At 42.9% G+C, this 19,587-nt stretch overlaps 1 protein-coding gene across 8 annotated transcripts in view; it reads left to right on the forward strand.

The window, feature by feature from the left end:
* The window catches only part of LOC121353799 (LIM domain containing preferred translocation partner in lipoma), a 335,201-nt gene that overhangs the window by 236,075 nt on the left and 79,539 nt on the right, over positions 1 to 19,587 (forward strand). For all 8 annotated transcript variants that reach the window (XM_041467937.1, XM_041467935.1, XM_041467938.1 and 5 more), the window contains one exon: positions 14,535 to 14,658. In XM_041467937.1, coding sequence (XP_041323871.1) covers positions 14,535 to 14,658 — 124 coding nt within the window. The remainder of the gene's footprint in view (positions 1 to 14,534; positions 14,659 to 19,587) is intronic.

Raw genomic sequence — 19,587 nt, forward strand, 5'->3', positions numbered from 1 at the left:
GCACCCTTTTCCATAAGCCCTGCTGACCACTGGAGCAGTGGGAGCACCATGCAGTGCCCAGCCACGTTTGCAGAACTGTGCTGGCTCCTGCAGCCACCTCCCAAGGAGAAGCATGTTAGGGGAAGTGAAGGGGTCCAGGGGACACAGTGTGACACTCAGGGCACCAATCCTGCCATCTGCAAGCTGACACAGCTCCCACAAACTCAGCTTGTTGAGTTGTGCCACCTGGGCTTGCCACCCACCCTTAACCGTAGCACAGGTGGAATGAAATAACACACAGACATGGAGAAAATGGAGAATGGATTTTTTCCCGACCCGTCAGCTGGCTGCCTTTGAAAATCAAAGGCTAGAGTGATTTCTTTCCTCAGGAACACATGCCAAGCAATCGTGCTCCATTGTTGCTGGCAGATTTGTTTTTGCACACTTCAGACAGGAAGAGCGGCACTCTCGGGGCGAAGATGCTGGCACAGTGTGAGCGAGATGGGAAGAGGGGAAAGAGCCAGCGAGGAAATCTGCAAGGCTTTGCCACGTTCCCTAGCAACCCGCGCCCCCAGAACCGCTTCCAGTGGCTCCTCTTCATCAGCGCAGCTGCATGCGCTGCGCGAGCCTCGCCGTGGTCTGGCTGCCGCTATTTTGGGTGTAAAACATGAAGCGTGTGATTGCAGCGCTGTCATGGGCATAAGGGCTTTGGATTGCTCTCTTGCACAGATGGGAGCAATTCACAAGGAGCATTGGGAAAGTGACTTTCTGTTCTTGCTTGAATGTTGTCTGGTACCAGCTAGTAAATACTGTCTTGTGGCATAAAGACTTTGCGATGAGTAGGTTAGATAGCTCCCCTACCATTTGTTTTCCCCAGAAAGTGGTATTGCAGGGAGAGCTGGCATCAGTGTTTCTGGAGTAACTTCTTTCCTTCAATCCACTGCGGACACACGTGGGTTTTTGCACAACAGACATGTGGAGCATTTTGCAGTCTGGGGCACCTACGATGATTTTCTGAATGCTTTTTGCTTGCCATTTCCCTGCTCCTGGCCAGACTCACTGCATCCTGTCTAGCTTCTGGGAGGTTTTAATAGAGATTCAGCACCAAGTGCCAGATGGGCATTCCTGAGGACTAGGACAAAAGAAGCCGACTGTTTGTCTAACACAAATATTTACTGCCCATACAGTGGGTGCTCTGAATGTGCTGCCTCGTGCACCTGGAGTCAAAGCTGGAGACACAGCATTTTGGAGATGGTAAAAGCAGGGCAGGGCCTGCTTAGGACCCAGCATCTTTGTCTTACCATTGCTGAACAAACTTTCCTTGATTTAGTGTTTGGAACAAAACCACCAAGTAACTTAACACTGCATATGAGCTTCCTTTCCTGTAAGCAGCTTCAGCCCTAAAGATGATCCATAGGGCTTTCAGCTGGCTTTGCTCAACTCCGTTGCAGAATATGTCACAACTGCTATCACAATCACAGAAGCATAAACAGTAAAGCTGGAACAGACTTGAAGATCTGCCTGCTGCTCAGAGACAGGATCAACTCTGCCTAAGCTATTCTTCACAAATATTTGTTTGTTCCTACTCTGAAAAGCCTCAGTGATGGAAATCACAGACTCTCACCAGGCAATCCCTTCCAGCGCTTTGCTGGCCTCACTTTCTCATCCTCTGTGTTGCAAATCCTCCAAAGTGTGTGAGTGATTTTCAGATGGGGGTCACAGGGAGGGGGTCTGAGTCCCTTATTTAATAGTGTAAAACTAATGCAGAAGGATAGAAAGGGAGCATGGAGAGAATACATTGGATTGAGAGAAAGAAGAGGAAGGAGTCTGTGGTGTTTGATGTTTTCAACTGTTTTTCTAGACATGCTGTTGAAATTTGCATGGCTCTTAGGAATAAGTGTAGATGAGGAAGGAGGTGGAGGAGCCATGCTTGCTCTGAATGTCCTCTAAAAGAGGGAGCCAGCTCCTCAAAAGGAGCCAGGAGAGAGGAGGTCCTGAAAAGCATGTTAGCTTGAGCTGGGAGTTGGTAACAGGAGCCCATGAAAGCCAGTCTGACACGTCCCCCAGAGATGAGGACAGAGATGTTTAACCTATTTTTAAGTAAACCCTAGAGTGTTACCTGCAAAGAAACTGGCTTGAAGCACCCATATCCTCAGAGAGTGGAGTCTTTGTCTGCGGTGTTCACTCTTGGTCTGGCAGTCTAGAAGCCAGTTTTCTCCCTGTGTCATTTGTTCTGTGAGAGACAAATGCAGCTGAGGACTCAGGGGGCTGCAGTTAGTCTGGTCTGGGTTTGGACAGCCTTGTTGACTCAAATAGTGCCTTTCAACCAGCCAATGTACACCTGAGTAGACTGCTCACTTTGGCATCTTGAGCTAGATTCTCTACTGCTGTGTAAATCAGTGAGTTCCCTGGGGCAACTCTAATTTGCACCATCTGAATGCCTAGCCCATCCTTTTCAAGTAAATTCAGCAAAATTATATATATACACCTTTGTTTTTCCCCTTTAGCCTTTGCTCAGTCAACCTGCAAGCTTCTCAGTCATTAAAATACAGGAGGCTGCTGCTGTTGTGGCTGAACAGGACACGAAAATGGTTCATGGACAAAGTGATCTTTCCTGTACATCACAATGGTCCAGGCACAGTGTTGTGTCCAGCCACAGCCCTCAGCCTCCTCAGCTCTAATTGCACATGCCACCACCTTTGCCAGTTCACTCCATTCTCCACAAAGTACTGCTCAACCAATTAGTGAGATAAGCCTGTCTCCAGCTCAGGATGGATGTGGACAGCCTTCTTAGCTGCATCTCTGTACATGGAGGAATGTTTTGACAACTAAACATGGATCTTGTTGAGCTGTCAGTTTGACTCACTCTCCCAAGTGTCTCATTTATTGAGCCATCAGGCTCTTCCTGACCTCCTCAGAGTCAGTCCCAGCCTCACACAAAAGATGGCACAGAAATACAGCTTGAGCGTGGCCTTCTGAACAGGGTGAATTTCTTAAAGCATTTGATGCCTTGAACAGTGTAGATCATTAGGTCTGTATGTCACTACAGTGAATGTGCCCTCAGGATGACAGCAGCCTTAGAGGCTGCAGCTGGGGAAGTTAGATTCCCTTCCTTAGTGCACAGCCTGATTTGGCTGCCAAGATCATGGGGCTTTTTGAGAGGCTGATGGGAAAGCAGAGGATGAGGAAAAGTAGCAGAAAAACTCTGAATCTGGGGAATTCTGTATTCCCTTCTGGCTCCAGCGCCAAGCAGAATTCCTTCTCCTTTGCCCTTTATTCCATAGGTACTTGTGTAGCACACAGCACAATCCCCACAGCACAAGCCCCTATGCATTTACCATCTTAAGCATCATGGCCATAAAAGTAATTTTCTGTTTGGCTGGAAATCATGCCTGTGACAAATGTGGGATCACACACTACATGTGGCAGGGGAAGTGGAAAGAAGGATCATGTGACATTGAAACCCCATATACAACTTCCATGAAGGAATCAAAAGTGACACTGAGGGTCAAGTGCTCTGCCCTGGGTGTCTATTGTCCATCAAAAATGCACACGCACACATGTGTGTGTCTGGAAGCATCTGACCAATCCCATAGACTGAAACTGCTGGGTTTTATTAGCATTGGATAGTTCCTGTAGAAAGGAAATTATTCAGTAAAATCAGCTGACATTGATGCCTCTCCTTTGGTCTTGCTTTCCTGCTTGCTCCCTCCTCTGAGGGTGCTATTACTTTCCATTTCATACCGCTCCTTTTCACCTTGGTCTTCCCTAAGCCACTCCACCTGTGGTGGGTGCATATCTCCATGTGCCCTCTCTGCATGGACTCTTGCCAGCTCTGGAAGCTGCTAGCCAGGCTGTACTTTCTTCTCCATCCTCTCTGCCTTATTCCATCCTCCCCTTTGATGCTGGGCTCTGGTTCAAAACACTTACTGCATGCTGCCTTCTGAGTGGTTTTCCCCTATTCCTACCAGCACTTCTCTCTTGCCTTTGTAGTTCTGCCTTTTTTAGTTGCTGTATTTGTGTTGCTAAATGCCAATTTGCTCTTTCCCCTGCCTCTCTCCCCATGTTGCCAGAGCCCTCATTCCAGATCTGATCTTCACCTCTCTGCTCCTGGGGCTCTTCTCCTCCAAGGACCATTACCTGCCCTCTGCACAAGCAGGATTCATTCATAGGATCCACAACAGGAATAGAACAGCCAACTCACTCCTGTTCCAGCAGGTTGAGAATGAAAAGGTTGAGACCCTTTGAATATTGAATAGCCATGGTGAAACTTCCTGCAGCATTTTTTGATAACCCATAATCCCTGCTTCTTTGGTTCCCTGCCACAAATTGTGATGTGCTGGGTCTTCATCCTGTAGTGCTCTCTGAGAAGAAATCATTCCTCTTCTCTTGCTGCCCTTTTCTCAGCTCCCTTCCCATGTGATTGTGGGAAATTCCTGAGCAGGTACAGTTTTTCAAGGGAGACTGGGAGCTTTTATTTGAGTAATACTTTACTACCCTGGACTCTATTACAGGAGAATTATGACTTTGTTGAGAAATTTCTACTGCTGTGAGCCAAATTAGAGATCATTTTTGTAAGAACATTGGGTGAAATAAATTATAATCTAGATGACGGGCATTTACCCTGGCCTTTTTCTTCCAAGTGCAGTATAGAATTTGGCACTGCTTTGTTCTGAAAATATTATTTCTGATTATCTGAGGTAATTGATAGTGAAATGTGTACAAGTCTCTTCTAAAGCAGCAGTACTTAGGCTATCGAGATGACACTAACTTGAGGCTGCAGCCCTTCACTCTTTCCTCCTCCTTTTCTTGTGTATTACTCCTTCTGCTCCTGATGGCGCTGTTTAATTTCACCACCTCTCTCCTTACTGCCAGTGTGTCCTGTCCTCTGCCTGATGTGCTCAGCATCACAGTAGCACCTGCAAGTGCAGGTAATGCCTTGTGGGTGCAGCTGCACTGGGAGCTGGCTGCCAAACCCTTCCCCAGACTCTCGTGTGAGCGAGCAGCGCCAGGTCTGTGCACAAACTGCCTGCTTTTGCTGGGGACCTCCATATAATGGAAGGTGAAGGGTTCTCTAAGTATTTAATCACCAGTGATGACCAACTCCAGCCTGGTAATTTTGTGAGGAGGCTCTTGTCCTTGTTTGGGCTGGAGATAGCTAGGCCAGGGCTTGGTGGTGGCAGTGTGGTCTGCTCAACACTGATGGGCCGGGCAATTGCTTCTCATTAATTAAATAACACGTGTTTGCAAATGGTACTTGGCACGATGTTAGATGACTGAGCTGAGATGCAGGTGACCTACAGATACCTGCAGAGGGCTCTTCATGAGGAGAATTAGTTGTTTTAAGTGCAGTAAAGCTTCAGTCTCTTAAAGGTCAATAAAGCAATTCAGCAACAAAACCATCCATATAGATCGTATATAGAGATACTTTAATTCAGGTAGAGATGAGGTGAACTCTGATCTTTACTGCTTACATATTGTCTTGAGCTGTGTCAGTATCCTTTAAATAATCTTCTCTACAGTCTTTTACCACAAAACCTGGAGGTGCAATCAAATGAGATCTGCCTGTGACTTCGATGAGTAGCAATCTTCTCATTATTATTTGCAAGTTCTCTTTTCTCTTGCGTCACTGGAAAAGGTGTCACTTTGAAAAATTTTTATCACCCTTGAAGCACACCTTGGCCAAGAGGTGAGCACAATAAAATGGCCTGAATAGAATCCAAATGTCTCTTAAATTTCTGACTCCTTTTCCCTGACTCAGTTACCTGAGAGACTCAAAGTGAAATGAAGGATCGTACTCAGTGCTTACGCTCTCTGACATGTTTGGAGCTTCCTATCTTCTTTCCAAAGGAACTTGTGCCCATTTTGTTAAAAGGGGTTGGCACCCTCCAGTAACCTCTTCAAGAAACATGACCTGTGCGAAGTTAAAGGAAAAACAGGAACGCTCTTAGAATGAAAGCAGCTACACATAAGGAAAAGAGAACAGGTGATTCTGGGATTGGAACATGAGTAAAATGGAAAAGTCTCCCAGTTGTGAAATAAGGAAGAAGCTTCTGAGTTCAGCAGGAATGTAATTTGCTTTTGCCACACTATGTTTTCCTCAAATGTTATTCTTATCACTTTTATTTATACAAGACCACTGTTGGGAGACCAGCGTTTGTTTGGAAGATGTTATAATCTTAAAAGACAAAATCTAGACACATATGAGTGAAAGGAGGCACAATTTTGGCTAGTAAAAGTAATTATTAAGTCATGAATTGTACTCATTCAGCATCTTTCATTCAAAGATCTCAAAGCATTTTGTAATGAAGAGTTCGTTGAGCCTCTCAAAATCTCTTGAGACAGCCAAGCATTATGAACACCATTTATAACAGCAGGGTGCAGGATCAGACTGGTTAAGAATACTGCTGAGGATAAAGCTCAGGAATCCTATCCTCCAATGCTATGGATGTTGAACTAAGCACCCGCTTCAGTCTGAGAAGCCTTTTTTTTTTTTTTTTTTTACTGTAATTTATATATATATATATAATCTTTTAATGTTAAGCAAAATATGTAGTCTTCATTTAAGTCATTGGTGTCCTGGGAAGTGTAATGACCCATGTCACAGTTGACTAAAAGTGAGACTACAGATAGTGAGTTAAACACACTTGGTTAACCATTTGCTTGCTGTTACAGTTTTCACATGAAAGAACCTTATATTAAAACCTGTCTTGGTGATGGAAAGTGATATGATTTTAGGTTTCTTTGTGTATTAAAACAGAAACACAATTTGCATATTTTAAGTATCTTTTCTAGCCTATTCAGGCTTCTGGCAAGAAAGCTATATTTAAACTGTTAATACAGTATGAATGCAAGTTTCACATGCAAAATTAGTACCATTAAAATGGTGAGATTTATTTTTCTTTTGAAAGGAGTGATGCCATGGCACTTCTGTTTTTGTTACCTGCTAAGGCCTGCAGCTGGGGCTGCCTGTTTTTTCGCTGGGTGCTGAAGCTGAACCGCAGGGCAGGTGGTGCTGAGCACTGGGTCCAGCCCCAGCTCTGGGGTGAGTGGTGGTCAGGCAGTGCTGGGGAGCTCCCGGGGCGCTGTGGGCGCTGCACCAGCCACGTGCGTGAGCCCGTCACGCCTTGTCACCCCTCAGTGTCTGTGGAAACCCTTCAGCTCTGCCTTTCTGAAGGGCTTTGCAAAGGGAAAACTTAAGAAAAGGCAAAGCTCAATTATTTCCTTGGATTTTAAGGGTGCTTCTGGAAGGGTAGGCTTTGGAGAGAAGGTGCTTCTGGAAGGGTAGGCTTTGGAGGAAAGGTACTTCTTTCAGTTGTTTCATTGTGGCAGTGAATCATCTGAGTGAATTAAGTACTGCGTCAGCACACACATGTCTTTTCATCAGTATGAATATTGAAGCATTCCCATTTTTATTAGGTTTGCCTCTGTGCTTGTCCTATTAGATGGAATATGGCTTGGTTGGTGGTGAGACAGTGAGCCCTTGGAGTGCCAGTCACTGCCACTGCAGCCCCCCAGAGCTTGATGTCTTTCAGTAGTGCCACCTTGGATTGGTACAAGGGAGCCCTGTACAGGTCTTGAGGCTCATCACCTGCCCAAGCAAGGAGTCCTAGATGCACTGTGCACCCCAGGATCTATAGCCAAGATGTCAAGAACTGAATTCAGACTCTTGTACAGCAGTTTGCTGTGCAGCTTGGGATGAAAGCAGTGAGACTGTTATCTCCTATGGAAGCTTATGGCTTCTACTCTGAAATGCAGATTTTGACCTGTTGATGGTAGTAAATATAATGCTTAAATAATTAGTGCTTTGAAGGCCCTCCTGGAAGCACCCAGTATTGTGATGGGAAGAGAAGGGGAGTTGAGAAGCATAGGGTCTTTATTGCTGGTGATGATCCATGGGAGTAAGGGAATGTTTGAATCTGAGCCCAGAGAGATGTGGCAAGGCAAGCAGCTTGGAGCAGGATAAAGCCTTTGGTCTTGAAACAAATAGATGAGTAAGCATACAAACTCCTGATATAATTTTATGGAGCAGATTAAGCTCTTCCAGCCAAAAACATATGGCTAAAATGGTACCGTCTCTTTATTTGCATATGGGTATAATAATGGTGCCTGATGCTCTCTCTCAGTAGTACCATCCAGCTGTTCCTTGAGTTCTTGGCTTTTTTTTAAAGTGCCTAAAATGTCTGTTACCAAAATAAGTGGGGTTAATAGAAAAACACAAAACAAAACAGCCTGCTCTCCTTTTCATATGAGATAAGCCTTGACAAGTAAAGCATATTTGTGTAATGATAGGGCCAAGAGGCCCCAGGCAAGATCAGGCACTGCTGCATTTGTTTCTGTATATACATTCAGGCACCGATGGGACATTAAAGTGTAGTATTTTATATGTGAAATATAGCTTAAGTCTGCTGTTTCCTGAGATAACATGTAAAAATTTATTACTTGGAGAACCAGCCACTGCTTTGTATTTTATAATGAGAAATGGTCAATGTTGCTCCATAAAAATCTTGCACATCTGCTGTTAACTCTGAATATATAAACAGTCCATAGTGTCCAGCAGAAGCAAGGACTCGCCAGAATAGCAGTGGAAGGTGTCATTTAACACAGTCATGCTCAGTGCAGAAGCCAGAAGCAGATGGTGGTGTTTACAGAGTATCAAGTCTTTATAATACCAAGAAAAAATAACCAGCCCTTCCAGATTCAAAACATTAATGAGAATATGAAGAGTAGCAAGAAAAGCTACTTAGTCTGTTTACGTATAATAGCATAAAACAATCCAAGGACAAAACAGTCATGTTCTTTTGTTACCATGCTTGATGTTTAATAAAATGCTCTGTCTCTGTGTAGTTACTTATGTCATAGAAGCTTGAACAGCTCTGCTGCACTGATTAATTAAGACAGAAGTATTGCTAAACTCATTTTACAGAGTAATTAGGGTGCATGTATGGTGAGCCTGTTGAATTCAGTATCAGTACACAAAGACCAAGATTTTGGGTTCGTGACTGTAAGCTAAAAGCTCTGCTCTGGTGAGTCAAAATAGACATCTGTATGAGCAGCCTCATTTTCAAAAGTCAAGAAACTTCTCAATTCTATCATGATTTTGCATTCTGGCTCTACTGTCTTTTAAAACTATCAACAAGATACCTCCCCTTCCTACCTGTCTGCATCCCAGTTTCACAGTGTAAAAAAAAAAAAGAGACAATTGTGCAAAATTGCAGGCTGTGAAGTTAAAACAGAGGAAAATACTTTTATTGTTATTATTACTCAAATTCTGTGTAGCTTAATGCCACAAGAGATCACTGAAACTGAGAGCTTAGCAGGATTAGGACAGACAATGTGCATGGATAGTTAAGTGAGGATACAGTTGCAATAATGAAGTTTAAAAATAAAGAAAAATATCCTCTAGAGCTTTGAAGCAGTTACAAAACTGACCTATTTCAAAGCCAGGCAGTGTTAAACAAAGGAGGGCTCTGCTGGCAGAACTGCACGTTCTGGATTGCTGGTTTGCTGTGGGGGTCAGGGCAGGTAGGCAGCGAGGAAACCGGTGGCTTGTTCCACTCTGGCATGTCCCAGAAGAGCCCTCTCTCCTGGCAGCCCAACACTTGAAATTTTGGTCTTCTGGTGTGGGCTGGAGGGCGCTGGCTGTCAGTGGGTATCTCCTCGTGCAGGGCAGCTTCTTCAGAGGATCTTGATGAGTTATCCTCTGATCAGGAATAGACCCAGGAACGTGCATGCTGCAAGGATTCCAGGCAGAATCCTCTTTTCAGGAATCTTTATGTACTCTGGCAGCTGTAACCTTTCACTGGGAAAATAAATCAAGAATGAAAATATTTTTTCTAATGCATCTCCTCTGTAAAAGTTGGCCTTAATTATAAACTGAATTACAGCTGTAGGCAATTTTGATACTTCCTTAGGAGCACAGCTCATAAGAGATGTGGCACTGTTCTGGATTGCTCTGAAAGTTTATGATGGGTTTGGACAGTCAATAAATTTTTTTTTAAAAAGTGGTCTTTGTCAAACCATTGAACAAAAAATGATGCTGCAATACTATTTAACTGATGATTAGTTTTGGTGAGTGAAGTGAAAGGACTAACTTTATGCAGTTGGAAAAGGAGGAAAAAAAATGAAGAGAAAGTAACTATCAGTGAAAGATGTTTCTGGCTGCCTTTCAATTCCAAATTCAGCTAATTCTCCCTCCTGAAAAGAAGATAATTTCCATGTTTCTGTAACTGGGAACACGTAATTGAAGTTATTTTCTCCCAGAGAGAAGAAGCTTCTTCTACAATGTTTGCAAATGGACAAGAAAAATGACCACATACAGTGTATTCTGAATGTTGGTGCATTCATCACAGCATCATCTTCAGATGTCTTTGCAGATTTTGCACTGCAGTTTTTTCCTATATGGGTAAATATTTATGTGGGGATGGGGAAGGTTCTTGTTGACGAATGCACCATACTGACTGCAGAGCTGCCTTTTATGGGCAGTCCTTACATCTGAGACAGGTCTGGAGTAGAAAAATGTACCAGGGAAGCACTGAAGCAAGTACCAGCTTTGTGTACCAAAATAATTATGCAGTGATTCCACACGACTGCTTCTTTTGACCTGGCTTTTCAGGAACTGAACTTTAATAAGGAAGATGAGCCAGATGTTGTTGCAGCATTTTGATAGTGGGACAAGCAATTAGCTCGCTTCCTTTGTAGCATGAAGATACTTTCTGCTACAGGGCTTAACCCTGGAAGTGCTGGTGTTTTCCCTGGAAGTGCTGGTGTTTTCCTTAACATCCCAACTAAATATGCAGGACAGTGTTTAGGAATGCTTTTGCATCTGCACATGCTGCTGCAATCCTCTTCTCTTCCTGAGCTTGCTCCTGCAATTTTCTCTTCCCTGAAGTTGCTTGGTGTTTGATGACAGTAGCAAAGGAGGCACTTGGGTGCCTGTGCTTCCAAAGCATAGTCCCTCCTGCCAGCTTTTTGCTGGGCTCTTTTCCATTTTTGTGGGTCAGTTTATCATCCCTGATACTTCTGTGGTTAGCCAGACAGAGTGGTGCTTGGGGTCTGCAAGTCAATGCAGTCCCTTTCTTTGAGCTGTGTCTAGCTAAGGAAGTGGATATTTGTGTGCATTGAGGTGTGTGCATGGGGAAAAGAGAATGCATGAAGTTAACTGGTAGATCAGACAGCAAATTGAATTTCTAGACAGCCTTGATTATTGTACAGATCAGGAGAAAATAGAGGAAGTTTAATATAAACAACAACACCACAACTGTTTTGTGAGGAAAGCCAGAGTTATATTTTTACCCTGACCTAACAAAGGAGGAGGAAGGAAACTGTTTTGCTGAAACAAGCATTTTATATTGGACTAAGGATACACTTTCCTCTCTATGTTTGTGTGTGTGCGTGCCCCAGCAAACAGCATGTTCATATGCATGAAATGCATTTTCTTGCAGGCACGTAGTCAGCATGTGCCATGGGAGGAAAAAAGATGTGCCTAGCACTACTAAAATGCTGGTCAAAAAGGCATAGCATTTTAGTCAAAATAAGTCAAAGTGTCTCATAACATTGTGGTTGGTATTTGTTATTTCTGCTGACATTGGGTGCTGGATAGGAAATCTGCCTGGTTTGGAAAAGTGCAATGTAGATAAAATACAAGAGCAGCCTATTTATTGTATGTATGAGGCAGTGTGGCCTCCAAAACCAGAGAGAGTCAGACAAAACTGAAAATCTGCAGATTTTGGTCTTTTATTTTAAAGGGCCTAGTCCAAGCCCTTATGAATTAGTTATGGAGGGCTCCCCACTTGGGAGATATGAGAAGCCAACATGGAAAAGAGGGAGAGGCTTCACCCACCTCCTGCCAAAGGCTGGCTGTGGTGGCCTGCAGGGGCAGTGGCTTTGGGTTGCAGTGTGTTCAGTGTAGGTCTGCAACTCCAGCAGAGCCCAGGTGTGTGAGGCTGGAAAGTGTAGGGCTCCCAGCAGCCTGGATTTGTCTTTGCCTTAGAGCCCATGTGTGATACTGGGCAAATTGTTTCAGCTCCATCTCACTGCCATTTTCTTTGAACAGACTGTGGCTTGTGCCTTCTGTTTTGGTCCATTTATATTACAGGGCCCAAGTGTAAAGGCAGTGCTTCAAATGATGTGTAGACAGAGCCCAGCAGAAGAGGCTGATGATGAGTAATGGGAAATACAGGGATAGGGGCCATCATCAGCTTCAGACCATGCTGTGTTCTCCATGCAAAGTCTAGGAAAGGAGTGTCTGTTGATGAAATGGCAGAGGTCATTCTTTTCTGCATGGAAACTGAAATAGGTACAATACCTGGAATAGAATGTCGAGAATCTCAGCTACAGATTGATTTCTCAAGCTAATAAATCCTTGGCTGAACTTGCTGTGTTAAAATATATGTTCAGGCAAGATTTGTAATTGGCTCTTAGGAACAAGAGAGCAAAGGAAAAAAAATAGGTTGTTCCAAGATTAAGTGTCTTACATTTGACAACTTTAATTGACTTATTAATAAACTTTTTTTTTAAGGATTATGCTATATATTATTTCAAACAAAGTAGTTGTAGGCTAGCTCATCTAAAAAAGCCACAAAGCTCTGGCCAAGGGAGTTTGGGTGTTCTGGGTCATATACCTGCTTCTAGAACTTCTGGTCATATGAATGGCCTTATCCACACCAAAATTATGTGTCCCACAGAGATGACACTTACATGACTTAGGAGGCAAATGGAGGTTACCATACTGCCTGTCTCCCCATGTGAAAAAGTAAGTTGTGGTAACCCAAACACATCAGCATGGTTGCATTTGTACAAAAAAGTTTTCTGATCTGTATGTGGGCATTCAGCATTTCCAGATGTTCAACAGCTTCCTCAGGACAACTACTAGGCAACTAGAATTCCTGGAGAAATGCACAAAATCCTTAAATGTTGTTCAGAAAAAAAAAAAAAAAATCATAAGCAAAACAAAGAAAATATTGTGGGAAAACCTGAATGTATGTTAGGTCCAATCTATGTTCTCAGTCAGGGAGGCTGAATGTGTGGTAAACAGACCTTGCACAGCCCTTCAGGGAAATTCATCCAGCCTGGGGCTTATTCCAGGTACACTTTTTTCGCTAGGGGACCATGCCACCCCTCTCCCTTGTGAACTGCTGCTACTCTGCTACAGAGTGGGTTTTGGGCAGGCAGTGGGTGAGCTGCTGCACTGTGTGTGTGCACAGCAAATCCAGCCCTTCCAGAGAGCACAGGCCCCTGCTGAGGCCAACAAGTGAGAAGGGTGATGGTACAGCTTAGCATGGACCCTAGAAGAGGAATTACAATGGGGTAAGGAACATGCAGGTGTTTGGGTTTTCGGAGTGGGTGATTGAAGTATTATCACAAAGTGCCATTCTGAGACCTTCTCTGCATTGATTGACGTCTCATTTGAAATCTCCTTCTTGCCTGATTGAAAAAAAGCATGGAAGCATATACTTAATTCTCTTGAAGTGCAGTGCTTTAAAGCTGCTGCTCTCTGTTGAAATCACTGGCTCAATAAAGATTCATCATGTCAGATGTAGTCCTTAGAATTGGTCAATGTATTGTTTCTCCAGTGATTTTACATTTTCTTGCCATCTAAGTAGTTATGGAGCATGGAAAAATGTTTCCTTGTTTCATATCAAAGGTCCAATCTGTGATGTAGGCAGCAATTAATCAATAAAATCACTTGCTTTACTGAAATGATGTGTTTTATAAATAAGTTAGTTTTCATATGCAAGCCTTTCAAGAAAGCAGTTCACACAAGGAGAGCTGGTGTCAGCATTTTTTAATCCTGAGATGACCGAGTTTCTCCTTATGGACACCAAACAGCTTCTTCTAAGAAACTTCTAGGCACAAGACAATTTCTGTGCTTCTCAAAATATGCCATACTTTTGGTGTTTTCCAGGGAGAAGACTCTGAGCCAGGCTGCAAATACTGTATGCAGCTGTTAGCTTATGAAGGCCAAAAGATCTCAGGTTCTACACATGTATTAAAACCTCTGTATGCCTAGGACTAAAAATCTGTGGACCAGCTCCTGATCTCACTGAAGTTAACAGCAGGATTTGTGTTGAAACAAACAAGAAGAGAACATAACTAGCAGCTTGGAATTATCTGTCTTTGTCCATATTCTCTACCACTGGAGAATTATCATTTATGTTGCATTGTTAAGTGATGGAAACTTTTACCAAGTCTGAACTTAAATGCTTCCAAAGCCTTTTTCAGTTTTGGAGAACATTTATATTAAGTTATTATTGGAATAATCTTCTGTTTTGTTTATTATTATGTGCTATCCAGTAGGCATCTAATTATGAGGCACAGGATACTTCCCATTCTAGGAGGATATATAGTGCCTCACTGGATGTTCTTCAGGGTCCATTTTCATTACATTAAGTAAGGTGTTTACTTGCTTGAATCCCTTGGATCTTAAAAAAAAAGAAAAATAAGAAGTTCAACACTGAATGAGGAATGAAGTTCAACACTGAACAGCCAGTATAGCCCCTTACTGTGTGAATGCTTTTATACCACATCACAGGCTGTTCTTTTTTTTTCTTCAGAGTGGGTATTCAAGCTCTGGACCTGCATCAAGCACTCCTGCCTTCAGGCCTGAGGATGAGCTGGAGCATCTGACCAAGAAAATGCTGTATGACATGGAGAATCCTCCGTCTGATGACTACTTTGGTGAGCCATATCACAAGTGTCTGTGGTCCTCTTCTGTATTTACTGGGTTTAGTAATGGGAGGCCTGACAGCTGCACTGGTAATGTAGTGACACTCGTGTTGATGGATGTGCTTTCCATGCTTGGGCTGGAAGTGTAATCATCCATAGGAATTCCTCTGTAATTTCAGCATAAATCTCATGCTCACTCACTGTATGTTTATAGTCTTACTGGATATAAAGTTGAATTTTTCAGTGTCTGGTTCATTTTCACACCATCTGTCCCCAGCTTCCAGGCTACCAGTCTGAATTCAGGTGTGGTCGCTGTTCTGCCTGCCTGCCCCATCCTTTCTCATTGCAGCTGCAAAAAAATTCTGGCAGTGTAAATGTGTTCTGCTTCCAAGCCATGGATTTTCATTTTCTCTGTGCTGGCACAGATTAAAAGGAAATCCATTTTGAGTCAATCAGGTTGGTTATACATGGGGACCCAGAACTGGGTCCAACAAATACATGTAAGACAAATCTGGACTGATTGGTTCATATCTTCCTTACCTGAGAAAGATAAGCATCTAATTTCCTTCTTAAGTGTTATATAGAGTATAATTATCTTAGGCATCTATAGGTGTAGAATTATATCTTGCCTTTACATGAAACATAGGTGATTAGACCTCTGAACTATGCATTGAAATCAAGAGTCTTGGGCACTCGACGATGTTCGGATCAATGGATCTGCCTGTGAGCTTAGTTTCTTACAGGCTTGGATAATAATGTTATTATGAAACAAACTGCTATAGTTTGTAGATTTAAAGACTGGGGCAGGCCATTCATTTTGTGTTATTTATCTTCCTTTATTTCAACATTTCTTAAAAATTAATTTAGATTGCCCCCAGTTCTATTTGCTATAGAGTTTGGTTGGACTGAAACATTTCTGGCTTAAAGAAACTTTCATGATCTCGTTTAATCAGAAAGCGGGTGGGACCACAGTTTCACTAACAAACAAGGATCTTGCAGTGGCAAGGATCTGATAATATGAGAAGATTAAGGTGTTCTCATCAAACAAACATTGCCCTTGTAGGTGGGGTTAGTATCAGTCCCAATTGTCTATCACTACCTTCTACCTTCTGTGGCTGCGCCCTAATAACCAAAATGTCTTCTCTGTGAACGCTGATAGTCATCAGAATTGATGATTATCACAGATCTGAGGTGTGAGCAGGAATGGCTAACTGAATATAAAATAGCCAGGGAGCATTTTCTGTGTTTCTGCCTTTGACTCTGCCCATAGCCATTTGGGTTCACTCTCTGATGTTTTAAACATGAAGCTACAATCAAATAAACATAATATGTATTTAGCCATTAGCTGGCAGAAAAGAGGGAGAAACTTTTTCTGCCCTCTTCAGGCAAATGGCTGAAGCCCTGAAGCATGAGATCTGATTACAGCAATTTTCTTAAAGCAGAACTGTGTGGCAGGAGTTGGTTGATGGACCAAAGCCCATTCCATTTTCCTTTTCACCCAAGAAGGTAGGCAGATAAACAAAGAAGATTCACAGGCTGCAAGGTCAGGCAGGACCTTGCCATTATACTGCCTAATGTCCTACTCTCAGTTTCTCCCAGGAACATGATTGAATCATGACTTTAAAAAAAAAAAAAAAAAGATCTAATCTTATCTTAAAAACTTCAAGCAATGGTGAGTCAACCACCTACCCTGATAAGCTGTTCTAGTGATTAATTTTCCTCACAGCTCGAAAATTGCTTCCTGAAGTGAAGCTTTAGTTTTGTTTACCACTTGTATTTATGAAGCTGCAAAGCTCAGATTTTGCAGACTAATATTGTATGACTAAGATTGCTCTGCTCTGTTGGAGAGGGTGGTACATCAAAGTTTCTTCATCCAAAAGGGATGCATAGCTGAAAGGGTGGGAACATAAAGTCTCTCAGGTCATCAATTTGGCTATCAGATCAGACCAATGTCAAACCAATGCCATGCCATTAGCTCTTTAATTCAGCAGGAGACTAGAAAATGGAAAGGAGGCTTCAGAGCACTCAGAAGTTTTGCCAGTGTTATTTATATAAACAGTAGCATAATCAAAGATGGAATAAACATGCATGATGCATGGTGGAAAAATCAAACAACAACCTTCGTCCTACCCTGGGCAAGTCATGTGTAATTACCAACTGCACCTGATTGAACTAATTGCACTGTATGCCAGTGAAGCTCATCTCTGAGGTGATGTCCAGTCATGGCATTCCTGATGTGCCAAAGAACTATGTGTTGGGCTGAACATCTCCTCAACTCCCTAAGGATGCTGCACCCCATACAGCCTTCTGGGAACATTTGTATGTAACAAAACACAGAATGCTGGAGCACAACTGCTTCATATGCTTAGGTACAGTTGATACCTGAAGAGGCTGACCTGGAACAGAGGGCTAGACAAAGTAAAATGAATAAAGTAGGTATTTATTAAAAGGCCTTCAAGGGATACACCTTGGGCAGTACCAGAGTCTGGCTGTGGCTCTGCCCACGATGGACCCAAGATGGATGCAAGATGGACAACCAGTCATGAGTTTTCACACTTTTATAAGTTTTGGTAAGTTTTTATTTACATATTGGGGTCAATTGTCCAATTACAGCTTCAGGTTTTGAAGTCCCAACCTCCCAGACTGCTCTCCTCAATCACTGTTGTTTATACTTCTTGAGCCTAAAGGTGTAGTGGTGTCCTTGGTTCTCAGGCTGGGAAAGGATTGTTTTGTCTAACTACCCTGTGAAGAGAACTTTATATAAAGTTCAGAGTCACACACTAAGGCAGTACAGAATCTAAAAAATATGAAAGCTAAAACTTAAGGGGTCACAGTGAAAGAGGTAGGCTGCCCTCCTCTTCCTAGCTTTGCTCCAGCCCAGGCTCCTCCCTGGGTCTCTGGAGTCACAGTGGATGAAACTCTCTGATTTTGGCAGGCCTGGAGTTTTGTACTAATTCTGACTATGTCAGAACTAAATACTCATCTCTACTTGAGCTGTCAGCCAGTGCCTTTCAGTAACTTCGTGCTCATGTGGAAAGAACAAATTAAGTGTGGGAGGGAAAAAGTCTTTCAACTTTGGTTAACTGTCTCAACCAATATCTCTGCTCTTGTTCTTTAGTTGTTTAGCATGGTAGTGTGGACTGTACAGTATTCATATGGCACATTGATCAAATAACCCGAAAAAGGACAAATGGGCAGAGACATTGACTCTGATTTGCATTAAATATCTTATGCCTGAGGTCTAAATGCCATGGTAATTGTAGCATACCAGATAGCTGTCAGCTAATCACTTCTATTAGTTTGAATTTGGAAAACTGGATTTCAGCATATTAAAAGTTGGTTAAGAGCAGATAGGTTTTGAATTGAAGAATCTAATTAACCTTGCTAGAAAGCTGCAAGGCGTTATATTAAGTCATGAAAATAATTTGTTGGAATAATTACATTTGAACTGTCAGGCTGGAGAAAGGTCATTTTACTTGGTCTGCCAGCACTCTGGGATCTTCTTGTAACCAACTTCCTTCTGCAAGTTCATTCACAGTATCTCTGGTTTTCAATCAAGCCATCTTGGCTCTGTAGTCAGCAGAATCTGCCCAGCAGTGGGTAGGCTGAAGGTTCCTTGGGAAGGAAGAGTAGTCGTCACTCAAGTTGTCTCTTTGCCCTGGAAGTTCTGTCTGGCAGACCCAGTGAGCTGAGGAGCAGGACAGCCACCACTTCCATCCAGCCTGTGCTTACTGCACCTCTCTGCAGCTTCCCAGGTGGAAACCACTGAAAGTGATTTCAGAGTTGGGGGAACTGTTCTAGGCAGGGATTGCTCACACAAGCATTCACAGCTGGCAGCAGGGCATGGATCACACTGCCTTCCTGGGGAGCCTGGGAGTGTGGTAGGAGCCAGGAGAAGCATGCTGGAGATGCTTGGAAGCAGCAAGATCACAGTTGGCAGCTTTGTCTTTCCAGGACTTACCACAGCAGCACAATCCAGTCTCAGGGAAATCCTCTAGCTGCCATTGGCAAGGCAGTGCTTAAGCATGGAAATGCCACTAAGCATAATAATTTTTAAGAAATTCTTGTGAATTTTTAGGAGTTAAATGTGCATGTTGGGTATTCTGCCTAACTTTTGTTAAGACCAAACTACTGTAATAAGTCGAAGCACCCCAATCCTTGGTGTATGTCCCCTCCTACCCCCTTGTAGATTCTGGAGGAACTTGTGGAGTGACTACTCCTGGGAAGTCTTGGCAGATCAGCAAATTAAAGTCTTTTGAGTCTAAGCTGCTCTTCCTTCTTTACTGATGATTAAGTTGCTGATCTGTGGTAGTTGGCTGTCTTTAATCAAATCCCTTTTTATTAGAAAGGATTCCCAAATGTCTTATGCTCTGTGCAGTAGGGATAGTTTCTCTCCATCACAACCCTCCCTGTTGATAAATGTGCTATTATAGACAGGCATGTCTGATTTGTTTGGAAAAAATAATACCTAGTGGAGTGGAAATTGGGTAAGGTTGAAGGAGGAGAAATGGATACTTATAGGAGATTAAAATGAAACTATCAAAATTGTTTGTTGGCTGCCATGGGAAATTACAGCCCTTGATTCTGCATTTTAAAAAACCCAACCAAATACAAACACACACACAAAGATCACAACTGTTCTGGACCACTGTTTCAAGTCTTATAGAAAGAAATTACTTCTGGCAGCTTATCAGTCTCTATCACCATGCAGACAGTGCTGATTAAGACTGGAAAAGTGCCATTGAGGCCCCTCATCTCCTGTTGCCTTCTGGACTATGTCCCAGCTGAGTCACTCCCCACAGCAGTTTCCCTGACTGGTGGGAAGAAACTCGCAGTGGTATTTTACCATAAATGCTCAGAGCTACCAAAGGAACCACCAGTTTCATGTATTGGATAATGTAGCAGTCTTCCTTTGTAGTTCCAGCATGCTGTAGGGATGCA

Source organism: Pyrgilauda ruficollis, unplaced genomic scaffold, assembly GCF_017590135.1.
Source record: "Pyrgilauda ruficollis isolate IOZ18807 unplaced genomic scaffold, ASM1759013v1 scaffold21, whole genome shotgun sequence".
Lineage (NCBI taxonomy): Eukaryota > Metazoa > Chordata > Aves > Passeriformes > Passeridae > Pyrgilauda > Pyrgilauda ruficollis.